This window comes from Pteropus medius, unplaced genomic scaffold, assembly GCF_902729225.1.
Source record: "Pteropus medius unplaced genomic scaffold, Ma_sr-lr_union100, whole genome shotgun sequence".
NCBI lineage: Eukaryota > Metazoa > Chordata > Mammalia > Chiroptera > Pteropodidae > Pteropus > Pteropus medius.
The window spans coordinates 1,666,653-1,684,111 of NW_024356397.1; the positions used below are offsets into that span (position 1 = coordinate 1,666,653).

Below are 17,459 nucleotides of genomic sequence, written 5' to 3' on the forward strand. Positions count from 1 at the left end.
GACCTACAGGATAAACTCTGTCTGGCCTTAGGAACTTGTTCCTGGTCAATGGCTCATTGCATTTCTGGATCTTTCTATCCATATCTTACTTCTTTTCTAAGCTCAGCTTGATCAAGCCCGAACCCATTTAAACAACTCTTTCCTTTCCTCTGAAGTCCTATAGCATATGTCTGAATCACTCATTTATCTGAAATCTATATTTCGTTGATAAGGTACAGAAGGTGGACTTTGGTCAGTACTTATATTTATGCAAGGGCTCAGTATGTACACTGATATCTTTATACCCCTGCAGCCTTCAGGATTTCCATATCTTCTTTGTGTACATTCAGGTCAGTGTAGGTAGTGAACATCTGTTGTTTTCACCTGTCCAACATCTCTTTCTCTTCTTTTGGTAAATCACCTTTTTTTGCTCCCTTCTATATAGTTTGGGTGGGCTGACCACCTCTCGCCAGGGGCCAGGCACATGATCCAGTCTAGTCAAAATTATAATATTCTAATCCCCTGGCCACAGTGATTTGTTCTGGGGTGAGCATATGGCCTGTTAGTCTAATGAGACTGAGCCTTGGAACTTTAGTGTGAAGGATTGGGAAAGAGGCATTTGCTGCAGCATAGAGATTCTATGCCTGAGAAGGTAGTTAACTCAGAGGAAAACAGAGTCAAGATGGTCTTGGTACCATCACTGAGCTCCTCATCTGGCTATGCTAAAAACCCAATGCTTTCTAACTATGTGAGCAATTAATTATCTTTTGTGCTTCAGCCTGTTTGAGTTGGGTCTCAGTCATTTGCAATCAAGAGTCCCAAGCAATAATGTGTATCTGTGTGTTGGTCTCGAATGTTATAGCTGTGTATGCACGGGTGCGTGTGTGATGTGCATTGAAGAGTGGTGTGTATATGGCTGTGATGGGTGGGAGAGGTGAGAGGTGGTACGTATTCATGTGAGGATGATGAGAGAGAGAGAAAGAGAGAGAGGCAGAGAGAGAGAGAGAGAAAGTGACTGACTATCTGTGAGGGTGCATCTGGGGGCTGAGAGGACACGTGGCATCGGCTGAGGTTGTGTGGGCACAGGTGGGGTGGGCATGTGAAGAGTTATTTGTTTGGGCAGAGCACTTGGCTCTTGCTTGTCTTGAGGGCAGGGGCTGATCATAAAACACCAGCTTATCATCATTATCTTCCACTGAGAGGGACAGAGGAAAGACTCTGAGAGAGACTCAGAGAGTTCAGGGAATTCAGTTTATATATCATTCTTTAGTTTCTGTGAATTGGAGTTTAAAAACTTTGTTTACTCATTTTTCTTTGATGGTATGGACATACAGTGTGAAAGGATAAGAGTACGTAGAGAGAAGGTAAGAATAAGCAGCATAAAAGACCTGCTGGTAATTCCTAGCCTTTGATCCAGAGGTTCCCCATGATTTTAGCCATAGGGAATGAAGAATTTTATTTTGTGTAGGGTGCCACTTAAGGACTGTTTTTCCTGTTTTCTGTTCGCCTTGTGGAGAAATGCTTTGTTAGCAATGCCAACAGAAATCTTCCTTTGTTCTGCAGGTTTCCTCCTGGTCTGGCTGTAGGGCTGATCAGTATATTATTGCAGTCTCTGAATATAGCTTGATTTCACATTTTAGTTCTCTTGCCTCCTCCCTACCTATTTTTATGGTGGGGGATTAACCTCAGCCTAGTATTTATGGCTGGGTAGAATACCTAGGAGTTTATGGCTTCCAGCTCTGATGGATGCCCTTGATCTTCTCCAAGGCAGGCTGGGCTTTATCTGTTTTCATCTCATTCCTTATCGGTCCAAAACAGCCTGGTCTCCCCACACCAGAGCTTCCCAGCCAGGGTTCCTGGTGACTTTGGCTGTGCCAAGAGTGGGCTATAACTAACTGTGCAATAAATTGGGCCTATCAACCCTCTGAGTGTCTGAGTGAAGCCTGGGGCAGCCGTAGCTTCTGGCCTGACCACATCTGGTCCCCAAAAAAGCCTTTAATTTGTCCCAGCCTGCCATACACAAATGCTTATTTCATGTAGGCCATGACCTATCATGGTGGAAAAGGTTGAGAATGCCCTAAGTTTGGCCATATCCTTGAGTGAGGTGAGATATGGAGACCAGGAGAACACCTCTCAGATGACTGTGCCTTGCTCATGACTTTTCACGCCCCCTACACGTTGTGTGACTTTCTCTTCTGTTCCAGGTATGGAAGAATCACTGTTTTGTGTATTGGGAAAACAAGAAAGGGGCCCTTCTCTTTACCCAGGGGCTGGGGTGGGCATCTGGGGTGTATGAGAGCGGGCCCTAACCTGGGGCTCCTTGGCAAGTACGGGGTACAGAGCATTCAAAGGTTTTTGTTCAGCTCCACGCATTATGAGTTTTTAAGGGGGTGTTTGGGGAATGTTTTCCAGGCCATAAAGGGGTCCCTTTTATAAGCAGAGCCATAGATTTCTCTGAAGAATTGTGGCTAGAGGAAGGGGGCTAAAAAATGGAGACTCAGAAGTTTTCATCCCAAACAAGACCACCTTTAGGCAATGTGGAGGTAAGGGAGCTCCCCTCAGCATACTCTTCACTATGCCACCAGTTCTCCCATGCCTTGAGGGATCCTTGGGCCCAGTGCTGACGCTGCTCCTCCGCCCATCAAAGTGTGCTGTCCTCAGTCCCCTTTCTCAGGCCCTGCCCCTGCTAATGCCAGTTTGCTGATCTGAGGACAGCCTCTGGGCTGTTAAACCACCATCCCACTTTTCTTGCTCCCCATCATTATAACTAGAAGTATGATACAGTGGTTAAGGACATGGAGAAAGAGCCACTGCTGTGTGACCTTGGGCATGATACTTAACCTCTCCTGGTAAAAATGGTGATTACGGCACCTACTTTATAGGGTTCTTATAAAGATTAAATGAATGAATATTCGTAAGTCATTTTCGTGCCACTTAAGTATAATTATTATAATGTTAGAATAAGTGGCATTGTGTGTCTGTCTGTCTCCTCCAACATACAGCGAAGACCATTAAGGACCCAGTTCTCTCAGAGCCTTCCCAGCATGTGCCCATATATAGTCAGCTACCAATATGCTTAATTAATAACTAAGGACTCCTAATGGTCACTTTTTAATAGGAACCTTCAAGATATATCTTTCTCTGACCAAAGGAGGATCTCACTTATACCTAACTGGTGGAAAAGGAACCGAACAGCTCTCTCCTCAAAAATTTTAGGCTAATATCTGATAAGCAAATGAGTAGATGAATGAATGAATAAAAACAGGAGGGAATAAAGGCCTCGAGTCCCTGCCCCCATTCCTATCTTGGTTTTTGGGGTGCCCAGCAGGAAATTCAGAACAGTAGACCTCTGGACAATGGCTCCATTGCCAAGGGCCTAGGCTTGGAGCTGGAGGATGCGGGACAGGGTAAGGGTGGGGGCAGCTGCTGTGGCTGGTCCCCAAGTCCTTTCCTTTCTTTCCTCCCTCTTGTACTCCTTCCTGTCTGGTTACCTGAACACACCTTTAGGAAAGCATTTTTTTCCTGCAGTGGAGCTGGGGTGGGGTGCAGTGGGCTGTGTGACTCCTTCCTGAGGGCTCCTCCAGAGACTCATCCCCTGAGTGGCCTTTTCTGGTGATGCCCTGCCTTCCACTTCCCATCATTCAGGTCCTCCACACAGCTGTCCTCACCACCATGAGTGGGACCTGATCTTTTCTCAGCCTCTGTCTATGTACCTGGCTCTGGGGACTGGCCACTCTCTGTTTTCCTTCCTGAGAGGCAGGTATATTGTCCTCTCTAAGTGGGGACTCTGCAGTGCTTTGGGCTTGAGGAGAGGAAGAGTGTGTTCCTGGAGGTCTTGGAGGTGGAACCAGAGCCAAAGCCTGGTGTTCAACCCTGGCAGCATGGAGGAACCTTTCAAAAAATGCAGATGGAATATAGTCTGAGTGATTTTGATGCACATGCTCCAGAGAGAGAACCAGAGTTATAGGGAAAGTCTCCAAGGGATGAGCCACAACTGGATCCCTCCTACTTGGCTTGACTGCCATCAATAGATGGCCCCTTCTGGTTTGGTATCAATGGAGATGAGGGTGTGAGGATGTGAAGCGGGGAGGGAGACCTCATCATCTCCAGGCCAATGGGCTTGTAGGAGTTTAGAACGAGTCTCCCTAGAACTTACCACCATGGCGTTTGGATTATTTCGAGCCAATGACAATTAAAGCCCAACAAACTCAAGAAGAGCTTTTTACCTCCTCCTTACATACCTAAAGGAATTCAGAAAGAAAAACCTGTTCTAAGAAGGGAGCTCTCACTATAACATAATATGAACTCAATGTGGCAGACAGGGAGGAATCAAGCGAAGTCTGTTTGTTAGACTCCTGCATTCCATTGCTTCTGGGTGGCCTGCCAAACATTTGTTTACCAAGCGTTTGCTCTTTCTCATCTCCCTGTGAATTGTCTATTTTTCCTTTGAAGTCTCAGACCCCTGCCTCCCTCTCAGTCCAGAATGACAGGTGTACCTCATTTTGCCTTATTGTCTTTTCACGCTTATGTGAATTTTCCATGTGTATGTATTAAAGCTTGAGTTTTTTCCTGTTAATCTGCCTTATGTAATTTTAATTATTCAACCAGCCAGAAGAACCAAAAGAGGAAGGGAGGGGACTTCCCCACCCCCACAGGCTTATGTCTCCTTTCCTCTGTAATAAGGCTTATCTTGCCACTTTCCTCCCCAAGTAAGAAGTTCCTTGTTCTAATAACTTTTAATTACATCTCCTATTAAAATCCAAATTTCTAGCCCAAGAACTTTCGTAGATGTCTAATATCTTATGTGTAAAGCTCTATGGTGGCGGGACATGGATCGAAGGCTCTCAGAGTGGGGAGGATTTGGACATTATAGTCCCAACTGCCTCCTGACCTAGGAATCCTGCAACAGTGAACCCAGGGAACAGCTGGTCTGGTGCCTCAGTCTCAAGACTTCTAGGGATAGGAGCTTGCTGCCTGTCTAGGCAGTCCCTGCCCATTTGGCTGGCTGTAATCATTAGAGCCACTGTTAAAAGAAAAATAATCACCACTTACTGATTATTTACTATGAATAATGCTGGCCTTGAGGCACACAGCATAAAAACCAACCATCAACTTTATTATTCATGTTGTGGCTTATCATGGGCGTTCTCACCATCTGTAGTTTCCTACTTAAACTAATTGTTCTTGCTAACTGCTTGGTGCTAAGTTCAGCTATTGTATGCCACCAATAAGATTTTAAATTGTCCATCTTTTAAAATGATTTCAGTGCTTTGAGGACACTACTCTGGTTATTAACCTAGAGGTGGAGAATTTCCTTAACTTCAGTATCTAAATGAAATCTTCTCTTCTATCCCTTGATCCCTATGCTGGTTCACAAAGTCCTTGCTTTATGTAAGTGACTAATATATGCTTTTGTGATATATATATATATATTTTTTTTTTTGGTAAGAGTTTTATTAAGCTGTAATTCATATACCACACAATTCAACCATTTAAAGTGTACAGACATGGTTTTTCGCATTTTCACAGACTTGTGCAATCATCACTATAATTGAATTTAGAAATTTTCATCACTCCAAAACATACCTTATTTATTCTTTAGCAATCACCTCCATTCCTTCCAATCTGGGCAGCCATGAATCTGTTTTCTGTTTCTATAGATTTGCGTATTCTGGACATTTCATGTAAATGGAATTATGCAATACGTGGCCTTCTGTGCCTGACTTTCTTTACTTTGCTTAATGTTTTCAAGGTTCATCCACACTGTAGCATGTATCAGGACTTCAATCCTTTTATTGTGAATAATACAGCATTGGATTGATATGCCACATTTCATTTATCCATTCATCAAATGATGGATGTTTGGGGAGTTTCTGTTCTGGCTGTTACGAATAGTGCTGCTGTGAATGTGGCGTCTTCGTGTCATCAGTCCTGAGCACTGAGAACTTGTTCAGACCATCTTTTCCAATGATTGGGAATGATGTAATGATAACAGCTGCCCTGACCACCCAGCTCTGCTCTCAGCCTTGACACAGATGCCCAGGGCTCAAGGACTCCCTGACTCATTCTGTACTATTGCCACTGGGGGTGGGGGAATGGCTGAGTATCTCTTCCTTCCCCTTTCGATTCTCCAGAAAAGGCAGTTTGGGGCAGAGTCTTCTGGATGAGGCACAGTCACCACAAACACTTTCCCTTTTGTTGGGCAGGCAGCAGTGTGGCGCATAGACCACAGTGGGCAGAGACAGCCTTCCAAGTAGTTGTACCTGCAGGCTGCCCCAGTCCGGTTTTCTCTTCCCTCATCACTTGGCCCTAGTCCTGGGGCCTTCCCCTTTTGCCTTCACTGAGGAACCTCAGGCAGGGCCATTAGAGAGGGCAGTGCTGGCCTCTTCTCTAGAGGCTGGCCTGGGACATGGAGGATAGGTTGGCTGGAGTCTCTGGGTAATAGGGAGCTGACAAATGACATGTTGACACTTTTAGTCCTGAATTGTTTTGGGCTGCCCCAGCAAAGAGGGGCTTCCGCCTGGGTGGGATCTGGGCAAGCCCTACAGCTTGACAACCACAGGGTCCCTTGTAGTCTCCTTTGTCTTACACACAAGGCACTGCTGGAACCAGGGAACCAGGGGGGTGGTAGTGGAGGGGCTAACATTTCAGGGGGGCTCTGGGTTGCTGTTTTGTGCTCAGGACTTCAGGTATGGTCCCTCTCATCCAAGTCTGCCCAGGTTCAGCCAACACACTGTGGGGGAGGGGAAGAACTGGGGAGCTGGTTGCCTTCTCTCCCCATGGCTGCTATACCAGTCTGACCGGCCCGCTCCCTCTCTCCTTCTGCTTTCTCTGTCCTGGGTTTGGCACCTGGCCCATACCCCTCCCTTTGGTCTCTGGAAGAAGTCTCTCTGCTCTGCTAGGTGTGGGTGTTTGTTGGGGAGGGGGTGGCATGCATTCAAATCACTCTTTGGAAAATTAAGCATTGTTTAAAGGTGCTGGGAGAGGGCCTGGTGCAAACAGGTGCTAACTGGATTTCCCCTTGACTGGTTGAGCGCATTAGGAGGCCAGAGCCTGGGTAGGGTGAGGAGGAGAAAAGAGGGGAAAGAGGGGAGGGAGAAAGGGATGTAGTCATCGTGTCCCCCTCTGAAAGTCTCTGGATTTGTTTTTCTGGAAGGGACTTCAAGAAATTGTTTGGTGTGTGTGTGTGTGTGTGTGTGTGTGCGTGTGTGTGTGTGTGTGTGTGTGTAGTCTGAGGAAGCCTGTCTATGTGTCGCCAGGAGGCGGGGGCTTCTGGTTCTCTCTGTTCCTCTGTAGGGGTCTATTGTGCCTGTCCTTCTGGGAGCCCGGGTGCCTCTTCTAGAGAAGAATGGGGTAGGTGGGCAGTGTCATGCCTCTTCCCTGGGTTTGGGGCTATGGACAACCTCTCCCTTTTCCCCAGGGTATCTGGGTGACCGGCATCTGTTGGTCTCTTTAGTTAGAGCCATCCAGTACCACTGCATGCCCCGCAGGATCTTTCAGAGAATCCAGCCCCATCAGGTGATTACAGCTGGAATCTCTGCCTCGGGGACCCAAACAAACCTCCCGCCTTCCACCCACTGGGTCTGCCCCACCCAGCCTCACCCAGGCCTGGGGTGTCTTGTTCAGCTCCCCAGTCTCCAACCTGCAGGTGCATGCTGTGCCTCAGCCTGCCCTCTTGACTCATTTCGATAATGGGTTCAGGGAGACAGGTGCAGGGACTCTTCTTGCATCTCCTCAGGCTGGTTGGGGAACTAGGAAGAGAAGGAGGGCCCAGGTGGCTGCAGATCAGTGTCCCCGCCTTCCACTCCTCTGCACTCCATCCTGCCTCCCTTCCCAAATCACCCATTGAGAACTAGGGGAAGGACTCCCTCAAGAAGCAGTGAGAACAGTGAAGACCACAACACAGCTTCTTCTCTCCTGAGCTCCCCCCATTCCTCTACCTCTCTTGCTCTTGTTCTTCATTCTCTCTGCCCTTCAGCAGGCCTACAGTTTTCAGCCTGGCCCTGGGAATTCTGAAATCTTGGGAGGAGAGAGTGCACTTGGTTGTGTCCAGGAAAAGTGCTGTGTTGAATCTCACATTATCCTGTACCTACAGACCCAGAGGGAAGATAGCTTCTGTGTATGTGTGTGTTTGTTCACTGATTCATTCATTCCACAAGTATTTACCCTGCCCCTCTTGGCACTGCACTAGATGCTGAGGATACCACACTAACTGAAGAGAGACTAGGCAAATGATTGACTTCTGGTTCAAGGATTCAGAACTCAGGTTCCTTGTCCTCCAGCCTGGGCAGACTTTCATAATCAAAATGGAGAGAAGAAGGGTGGTGTCTTTGGGGTGTCAGCTGCTCAGATGGAAACACCAGGGACCTCTTTCTTGTTGTGCTTCCCATAGGAGGGAAAGAGACAAGACCCAGGAGTCAGGGTTGCAGTGGCTGGGTGACACCCCCAGTCTCTTTGTTACTTGTGCAGCCACTGGATCCTGCCACTTTCACATTCACGGAATTGCTCTTTCCTGGGCTTCTGGGGTGGTGCCCTAATGGGCTTCAGGGTGGGAGCAGCTCTCTGCTGCCCCCACCTGACTTGGGCCTGTAGGTGGCAGGTATCGAGTTAGGCCCGGCCCCCTCAAGGCTTAGCCACTCAGGTACCAGGCCCATCCCCCTCCCTTTGGGTTGGGCTCCCTTTTATAAAGGGCCACGCTGTCCCCCCACTTGGAAGCAGCTTTTTGGCTCCTCCAGAGTCTGTCAGTTTCGGCTCCTCGCCTTTACTCCAGCCTCCAACATGTCCGTGAGGGTGACCCAGAAGACCTACAAGGTGTCCACCTCTGGTCCTCGGGCCTTCAGCAGCCGCTCGTACTCGAGTGCTCCCGGTTCCCGTATCAGCTCCTCGGCCTTTTCCCGGGTGGGCAGCTACCGGCCTGGCCTAGGCATCAACATGAACCTGGCTGGGGGTTACGGCGGAGCTGGAGGTGCGGGGAACATCACAGCGGTCCAAGTGAACCAGAGCTTGCTGAGCCCCCTGAAGCTGGAGGTGGACCCCAACATCCAGGCCGTGCGCACCCAGGAGAAGGAGCAGATCAAGACCCTCAACAACAAGTTTGCTAACTTCATCGACAAGGTGAGGGTCCCTTCTGCCTAACTGGCTGTGCCTGGGGCCCAACGAGGGTCCATGCTCTATCTCTTGGTTGCCCCGTCGGTGGGCACATCTTCAGCCTTCCACTGGCATCCTGCTGAGCCCAACCCACCCTGGCAATACTCCCAACCTATGGCTCACTCTTCCCATGCACTTTTGGTTTGGGCTGGCGCAGGGATGGAAAGAGGGTCTGGGTGGCTTCTGACTCTAAATCCCTCCCTCATCCATCTCACCCCGACCCGAGTTCCGACCTTGGATAAAGCTTTCAGCCTGGAAGAGTCCCAGCTGTTCTGCTGTCGGGTGGGAAGGGAGCCCCTCCTTCAGGTTCACCCTTCTCCCTTAGCACTACCCCAACAGCTTCTCAGAGGTGCTCCTGGGCTTTTTTTTTTTTAAAAAAAATTATTTAAATGGAGACTTGATAGATCTGGGATAGGTCTTGATTCAAACAGGCAAATATCGACTGAGGCTGAGGCCTCTTGCATCCCAAGGCCGGAGCGTGGGGGACACCAAGATGAGTCATACTTGGCCCTCGCCCTGGAGCCTGCAGTGGGCGGGACCGGAAGGGCCAGAGACCCACCCCAACCGTGGGGTGAGGGGCTGAGGCCAGCCGTCTGGGTGACGCGCTGCTCTACCTGGGCAGCTCTTATCCTGTCGGGTTGGGACAATCTGCGTCGTGATGGAATGGGGTGGGACGCCAGGGCCTGAATTCAGAAAAGCGCATTTAGGATTCAAAGTCTGAGGGCGTTGGACACTGCGCCCAGGTTTCATGTCCTGTTAAACCTTAGAGTTCATGGCTTTAGATAATGCGTCTGTCCGCCAACGCCCCTATTCCCACTCAGCCCTTGTCCCCTCTCTCTCTCTTCCCTCCTTGGCTCCGTCCCAATGGCCTGGCTCCACTTTCGCAGAGTAGAGACCAGGTCGCGTTTTGCAGCCTTGGGGATGTACTCAGGAGCCAGTCAGCAGGGGCCCCTGAGGGCCTCAGCGTGCAGGAGGATTGGGCCCCTCTCCGCTGACTGGCTCCTGGGAGGCATTGTGGGAACGGAAGGTGGGAAATCCTGGGGCAGATTTGCGCCTTTAGGGATTGGAGTCCCCCAGGAAGCCCTCTCTCCCCTGTTCTGGGAGGAGGGCTTCCTAGTTCCTTAGCTCTAAGCACCCTTGACTTTGCTTGACTGCGTTCTGCTAGCTCCGGAGTCCTCCCCGTGAGTAGTAGTAAAGCACAGGCTCCTAATCCCAAATCATGATTCTCAGTGCTCTGCCCTTTCCTTTGATGGGCTCCGTTGCCGAATCTGATTTCCTCATCTATAAAATGGGCACGATCAGCCCTAAATCAGAGGTTTTGCCTATTCAAGCATGTAATGTAGGTAAATAGCTTGGCAGTGCTTGGCCTGTATTAAGCAGCCCAGTAAAGCTATATGTTATAATCACTTATTTTCATAATTTTGGGACAGAATGACCTGGAGAAGAAAGGGATTTACCGAGAAAGATTTGTTGGATCTAGGCTGGACCCTTAAGTCAATTATTTTTTTCTAAGTCCTCCCCCCAATTAAAAAAAAGATACAACTTTGGGTTAATTATTAAAAATAAATTATTCTTCTTAAAAGCAGTCTATTTCTTTTTTAAACATTTCCCTTCTAACATGCCTTAATTTTATCCTAAAATCTGGATTTCTTGAGCCCAAGGAACCCAGGACCTTTGTGTTTGGGGCAGGACGGAGAGAGTTGTGGTTTTCAGGTGGAATAGGGTGGGGATAGGGTAGGAGAAAATCTTCCTCTGAAGATAGATCTCCCTAGTCTCTTATCTCTTCCCTGACCACAAGTGAGGTCTGCACAGAAATGGGGCTCCTGAAAGGACTTGCCTGAGTTCCTCTAGGCCATGGCAGGGCTGAGGAGCCCCAGGCTCTGAGAGGTGAAGCAATCCAACATTATGCAGCCCAGGTTAGCAGCTATGTTGGTTAAAACCTGGGTCTTCAGGCCATAGGGCAAATGTTTCCCTCTAAACTGTACGAGTTCTTCAAAGCCATTCCAGATAATAATGATGATAATGATGTTAGCATTTGTTACGAACAATCTACACTTTATTTTTCGGTCTTATAACACTTGGCTATTTTTATTGATCTATAATATATAACCTAAGTCAAGAAGACCTATTTGTTCTGCAACCACAGCTTTAGCATGACTCCTAGCTGTCCCCTTCCGACCATGCGCACTTGTGTCGTCCCCGTCCCTAGAGTTAGAAGGATGTGGCTCCCTACCCCGCCCACTCACCATACTGTCTCTCTCAGGTTATAACTAACCAGGTTACTGGGTTCTGGAGAGACCCACTGTTTGGGAGTGGAAAACACTGCTTGCTTCCCCCCAGACTGAGCCCTGGCCTGATGTAGATCTTTTTGCTCTGTCTTCCCTCATTCAGGTACGGAGCCTGGAGCAGCAAAACAAGATTCTGGAGACCAAGTGGAACTTTCTGCAGCAGCAGAAGACGATTCGCAGCAACATGGACAACATGTTTGAGAGCTACATCAACAACCTTCGACGGCAGCTGGACACGCTGGCCCAGGAGAAACTGAGGCTAGAGGCAGAGTGTGGCAACATGCAGGGGCTGGTGGAAGACTTGAAGAATAAGTGAGCTGCCCTCCTTCTCACTACCATCTGCTCAACTGAAGTCTTCTCTTCCTATCCCACCTCAGGGAGCTAGAGGCTTCATACCCCATCGCCCTCAGCTTGTAGGGCAATACATTCTTATATAATTAGGGTCACCATGTGACCAAGTTTTCTCAAGACAGTCTAGTTTATGCTCTAGTTTATGCTGGCATAATTTTTAGTAGCACCCACCCCCTTTTAATCTCAGAATTGTCCAGATTTGGATAACAAATTTGTACGTTAATGTGTATGTAGTAAACCTCAAATGGGAGAGACAGATAGCCCATAGGCCTCTTATATAATTGCAGCCCTGGCCCCTTTTTATTCCTTACCCCTGATTTCCAGCACAACCCAGAAAGTTCTGTCTGAATCCTCATGTCGCTCCCTGTTGCTAACCCTCCAATATGTCTACTATGTCTAATCCAATGTGTATTCATGGATTTGGAGAGAGATTTCCTGCTCCAGGCCTCCCCACTGGCTGATGAGCAGAAGCACCAGTCCAGTCCTCTTATATCTTGCATTTCCATGAACTGAATTTTCTAGATATTCTTGCCTCCCTTAAAAGACTCAGGGCAACCTCCCTTTGCCTTCATCCTTTGATTCTAAGTCTTTTCTTTACCAGGTATGAGGATGAGATCAACAAGCGCACAGAGATGGAGAATGAATTTGTCCTTATCAAGAAGGTGAGGGAGTCCTTAACCCTCACCTGGAGGCTGGGTCTTAGAGACTTGGACTAAGAGGCTTTCTGGGTTTGGTCCCTAAATGTTTCTAAGAAATAATTGGTAACATTTGGGTGCTTCCTAGTTATACAGCATAGAAAGGTAGGCAAGGACACAGAGTTAAGGCAGTGTTTTTGGACAGAACTCTAGACATCGATAATGGGACATGGTTAAAAATGGAGCAGTAGAATTGGAGGTCTGGCCATAGATGGCTTCCTGGAGGAAGAAGAGAGGGAGGAGGAGGTGGAAGAGGAAAGAGGGGGAGAGGGAGGAGGGCTGCAGGAAGCCAAGTAAAGGTATTTGGGCTGGGAATGTGCAGGTGCGATGGGGCAGAGGCCTCACTAGAGGATCAGGCTACAAAGTGAGGTGGGCAAGGCAATAGTTTGAAGTTTCTAGGTCCAGGCCATTGGGTGCCTGGATTTGGGGTCCCATGTGGGCATTCATCTCAGGCTCCTCCTCTCCCCACACTCCCCAGGATGTGGATGAAGCTTACATGAACAAGGTAGAGCTGGAGTCTCGCCTGGAAGGGCTAACCGATGAGATCAACTTCTATAGGCAGCTGTATGAAGAGGTATGTTCTTGTTCTTTTAACACCATCAAAGGCTCCTCCTGGCCCCTGGTGCACCAACAGACAAGGGCCCAGCACTGAATAATTACAGCTATCGATGTTAATAACCCAGCATGGACATTCTACGTCTTTTGTCCCCTTGCCTGAGGGAGAGTTGATAATCCTATTTCACAGATGAGAAAATGGACTCAGAGAATTAAAATAGCCTGTCCAACATTGTCATACACAGAGTGGTGACCCAGGGGCAACTTGGGCCCTCTCTGTCCTGAATCTGTTCTGAATTTTTGAGCCACGTGCGGGAGCCCTCTGTGGGCGCTCAGAATTTGTTGCTGAGAGGATGGAAGGGCCCTATCCTTTGGCTACTCACCCAAAGTTAGGAGTTTTTCTTTTTTTTTTTTTTACTGGCCTTATTTCATTTTTGCATCCCACCAAGATGAGTCTTTGACCCATCTTCTTTCCTCAGGAACTTTGCCCTCTCCACCTGATTCTCTCCTCCGTTGCTGCCCTCCTTGACTTGTTCCCCTAAGGAAGGCTCTCTGCAAAAGAAGGTTCCTTGTGTGCAAGGACCAGGCCTCACCACCTCCCCTCTCCACCGTAGGAGATCCGTGAGCTGCAGGCCCAGATCTCTGACACGTCCGTGGTGCTGTCCATGGACAACAACCGCTCCCTGGACCTGGATGGCATCATCGCCGAGGTCAAGGCCCAGTACGAGGACATCGCCAACCGTAGCCGGGCTGAGGCTGAGACCATGTACCAGATCAAGGTGAAGAGCAGGGTCATTTGACTGGCCCTCCCCTTCTGGCCAGTTCTGTGCCCTAGTTCATGAGCAGGAAGCAGGATTTCAAATGCCACTCTGCCTGCTATGTGGGTGCTTGGGAGATTGAGATGTCCCTGGGCTTGGTGCTCTGGAAGAAGGCCTTCAGTGTGTGTGTGTGGAGAGGGTAGGGGTGGGTGGGTGAAATGACTTGGGCTCTGATGACTTAGCTGAGAGGGCACTCTCCCTCGGATGGAGGACACCTTGGGTTCTAGGGGGACCTCTCAAGCCTAACTCCTCATCTCACATCTGCAGTATGAGGAGCTGCAGACATTGGCTGGGAAGCATGGAGATGACCTGCGTCGCACGAAGACAGAGATTTCTGAGATGAACCGGAACATCAGCCGACTCCAGGCTGAAATCGAGGCCCTCAAAGGCCAGGTATGGTCTGGACTGGGGGTAGGAGAGGATCCTCAGACACGTCCCAGTGAGAGGAGATAATGCAGGAAGGAAGGAGTGAGGAGTCTGGGGGTCAGGGAAGGGATCCTAGACCCCAGAGTGTGTGGGAGTTGAAGGGGCAGCTACAGTCCAGCTTCTCAGACCGCTCCTGGGAAGCTGAGGGCTCCTGAGGAGGTCCCTGGGGATGTGATGGGGGTCAGAGGGGGCTTGGCAAGTAGGGTTGGGGTCTGGGATGGGGTCCTCAAGCCTGTTTTATTTTACGTCTTGTATATCAGGGTCAGAATGATGCTTTAAGGAAATCTAGAAAGCAGAGATCTAGTTCAGTTAGAGTGGGGATAATACCTTTTAGTGTTCTAGGGGAGAAGTTTCTGTGGGGAAGTGCCTGAAAGTTGCTCATATTTCCCCCTTTTGCTTCTGGAACTTATTGGTAGCATTGTCTTTGAGCTGGGGTAGAGTTGGTTGGTCTAGCTCATGGAGGGAAGTCTCTAGAGGAGTGGAGAGGGAGGGTGGGTGCAGGGCCATGAGGGAACCACCCTCTGTTCTATTCTAACTTCTCCCCCTCCCCCAACAGAGGGCTTCCCTGGAGGCCGCCATCGCTGATGCCGAGCAGCGTGGGGAGCTGGCCCTCAAGGATGCTCAGGCCAAGGTGGCTGAGTTGGAGGCTGCTTTGAGAAATGCCAAGCAAGACATGGCCCGGCAGCTGCGCGAGTACCAGGAGCTCATGAACGTCAAGCTGGCCCTGGATGTGGAGATCGCCACCTACCGCAAACTGCTGGAGGGCGAGGAGAGCCGGTGGGTATGGGGGGCTTTGGCCCTGGTGCTCCATCCCTGGGACCTGGGGTGGGGAGAGGTGGGACTTGAGTCCTGTTGTCTGGGATAGGGCCAGGAGTTGGTACTGATATCCTACGTATCTTTTGGGTACAGGCTGGAGTCTGGGATGCAGAACATGAGTATCCATACCAAGACTACCAGTGGCTACTCAGGTGAGTGTACTGGCCCTGGGGTGCAGGACAGGAGGGCAGGGCCTTTATTATAACCCTGATACATTTCCGTCTTGTACAGCTCAGGAAGCTGGGGCCCAATTAACTATCTTGTCCAAGATCACATAGCTAATGTCAAAGCTCTATCCCACCGTGCTCCTGGTATTCCCTGGAGTAGTGAACCAGGGCAGTTCTCCATCCCTGGAGACTGTGTAGGGAGTGAAGAGAGAAGGGGTCATTGGAGCCTGATGTATGCAGGGCTCCTGAGCTAATGTAGTTGCCAATCCCTGACCAGGTGGGCTGAGCCCGGCCTATGGGAACCTCACAAGTCCCGGCCTCAACTACGGTGTGAGCTTCCAGTCCAACTTCGGCTCTGGGGGGAGTTCCGGCTCCTTCAGCCGCACCAGCTCCACCAAGACCGTGGTGGTGAAGAAGATTGAGACTCGTGATGGGAAGCTTGTATCTGAGTCATCTGATGTCCTGCCTAAGTAAATGGCTACCGTGGTCCCTCTTGGCCTTTCAAGCCTGTGGGAAAGTTGCTGTGCAGAGAGCCTTGAACCCAGGAGACCCACCTGAAGCTCAGCCCCAGTCCTCAGCCCAACCCTGGGTGGGGAATCTACTGCCTGGGGGACCGCCTCTTACCCACGCCCCTAACTAAAAGCCAAATCAAGTGTTTTTTCCAAAATAAAGTCTCAGCTGGCTCTGCCAACCCTACTTGCTGTGTGTGTAGCCTTTGTCCATGGGGTGGGAGAGAGGTGACCAGGAGGCTTATCCCTGGAATCGGAAGCGGGGGGTGCCTGGGGAAGGGTGGCACTGGGAGGAAAGTCTGGCCTCCTCCATCCAGGCTGTTCCCAAAGAGACTCGTTTGCTAAAGCTGGCCGAATGAAACCTTGGTCATTAACGTGCTCTCAAGCACCCCATTTCTCATTATCTGTGCAGCAAGCCCCGGAGGTAGGCAGAGCAGGTTTCCGATGGTGTCGTCTGGAGAGAGTTTAGTTTCCCTTCGCGCAGACCACAGGAAGTTGACATCAGGACTATTTGCAGATAAGGAAAGCTGGCTGGCCGGAGAGACCAATTAATGGCCTAACTAGAATGTGGCAGATACAGGGTTCGAACCCAGGGCTGTCTAGTTCTCAAGGTTGCACTCCTCAGCTAGGTCCATGGTGCTTCCTTGATGGCCAGAGATGTCTTTTTACCATTTTCATTCTTTTGCAGCCGGGGACTAAGGAATCCTCATTTTCCCATGCCTTCAGAGGCCCAGAGTCCATTCATAAGACCCACAATTTTCAGAAACCAAGATACAATAGGACTTGGCATTGATAAATGGGTTTTTACCACTCCACTCAGTCACATCTACCCTGCATTGCTCCTTGCTACCCTCTTTCTACTCTTACATGCAGTGTTTTTATTCATATATATTGCTGAGTATGTAAAGGGTGTGTGCTTCTGTTTGCATGTGGAGGGTGTGCTTGTGTACATGGGCATGTATGCGTTCCGTAAATGTTTAAAGAGATTTGCCTATCTTTGTTGAAACAGTCTCTAAGCCTTAGGACACGCACAGGTATAGGGTACAGCTGAGTGGAGCAGTGCATCCATGGCACTTGGCTCTACTGCCACCACCACAGAGTTCTAGGCAGACATGCCGGCCCCTCAGCACATATAAATTGCACAAGCCCATAGAACTGAGATGGGGACATTTTCAGACTTTGTAAAACACCAAGGGAGAATAGACAAGCACGTGCAGCATTCACAGTAGTAGGGACAGCCTGGCTCAAGACACTCAGGTTCAGGTCTCCAGGACTCTCTTGTCCCTGTACCCTTGACTTATGAGACCCTGGGCCCCCACCAGAGGGCTACCCCTCGAGCTGAGCACTTAAGTGGAGCTGCTCCCAGACTGAGCCCAGCCCCATCCCCAGCCCCAGGCCTAGGTCCAGGCTTCTGGACTATGCCACCATAAGGGACTCTACTTCTTCATGATAAAAACTTAACAGCGCCATTACTTAGAACCGTGGCTCTCTAACTATTTTGGCAGCTTGTGGTAAGAAATTTATTTTTATCACAATCTGCAAATTACATAATAAACAAAAATTTCATAAAACAATACCAACCTTCCGCCCACTGATGATGTACGACTGGCCCTCTTCACTAAATCCCGGGAGCCAGGACGGTGGTTAGAGCCCAGGACGGGTGTAGCACTTGGTGAGAGGAACCTCTTTCCCTGAAGCCCCAAGTCAA

At 49.5% G+C, this 17,459-nt stretch overlaps 1 protein-coding gene and 1 long non-coding RNA gene across 2 annotated transcripts; one reads left to right on the plus strand and one right to left on the minus strand.

Moving 5' to 3' along the window:
- Window positions 1–6,940: 6,940 nt before the first annotated feature.
- On the minus strand, window positions 6,941–8,423 carry LOC120602231 (uncharacterized). The gene is made up of 2 exons (XR_005652665.1): window positions 7,582–8,423; window positions 6,941–7,032 (listed from the first exon to the last, which is right to left on the minus strand). It is a non-coding gene; the product is annotated as an uncharacterized LOC120602231 (long non-coding RNA).
- Window positions 8,424–8,671: 248 nt separating this feature from the next.
- KRT8 (keratin 8) lies at window positions 8,672–15,938 on the plus strand. The gene is made up of 9 exons (XM_039862257.1): window positions 8,672–9,093; window positions 11,518–11,726; window positions 12,367–12,427; window positions 12,939–13,034; window positions 13,630–13,794; window positions 14,101–14,226; window positions 14,816–15,036; window positions 15,169–15,227; window positions 15,520–15,938. The coding sequence occupies exons 1-9, from the start codon at window positions 8,758–8,760 to the stop codon at window positions 15,714–15,716; spliced, it is 1,470 nt and encodes a 489-aa protein (XP_039718191.1). The 5' UTR covers window positions 8,672–8,757; the 3' UTR covers window positions 15,717–15,938.
- Window positions 15,939–17,459: the final 1,521 nt, after the last annotated feature.

What these genes read in the sequence shown, in the direction of transcription:
- KRT8 (XM_039862257.1), top strand. Translation starts at nt 8,758, where the DNA reads ATGTCCGTGAGGGTGACCCAGAAGACCTACAAGGTGTCCACCTCTGGT. An exon ending in TCGAGGCCCTCAAAGGCCAG is followed by an intron (nt 14,227 to 14,815) that starts GTATGGTCTGGA and finishes CTCCCCCAACAG; the next exon opens with AGGGCTTCCCTGGAGGCCGC. An exon ending in CTGGAGGGCGAGGAGAGCCG is followed by an intron (nt 15,037 to 15,168) that starts GTGGGTATGGGG and finishes TTTTGGGTACAG; the next exon opens with GCTGGAGTCTGGGATGCAGA.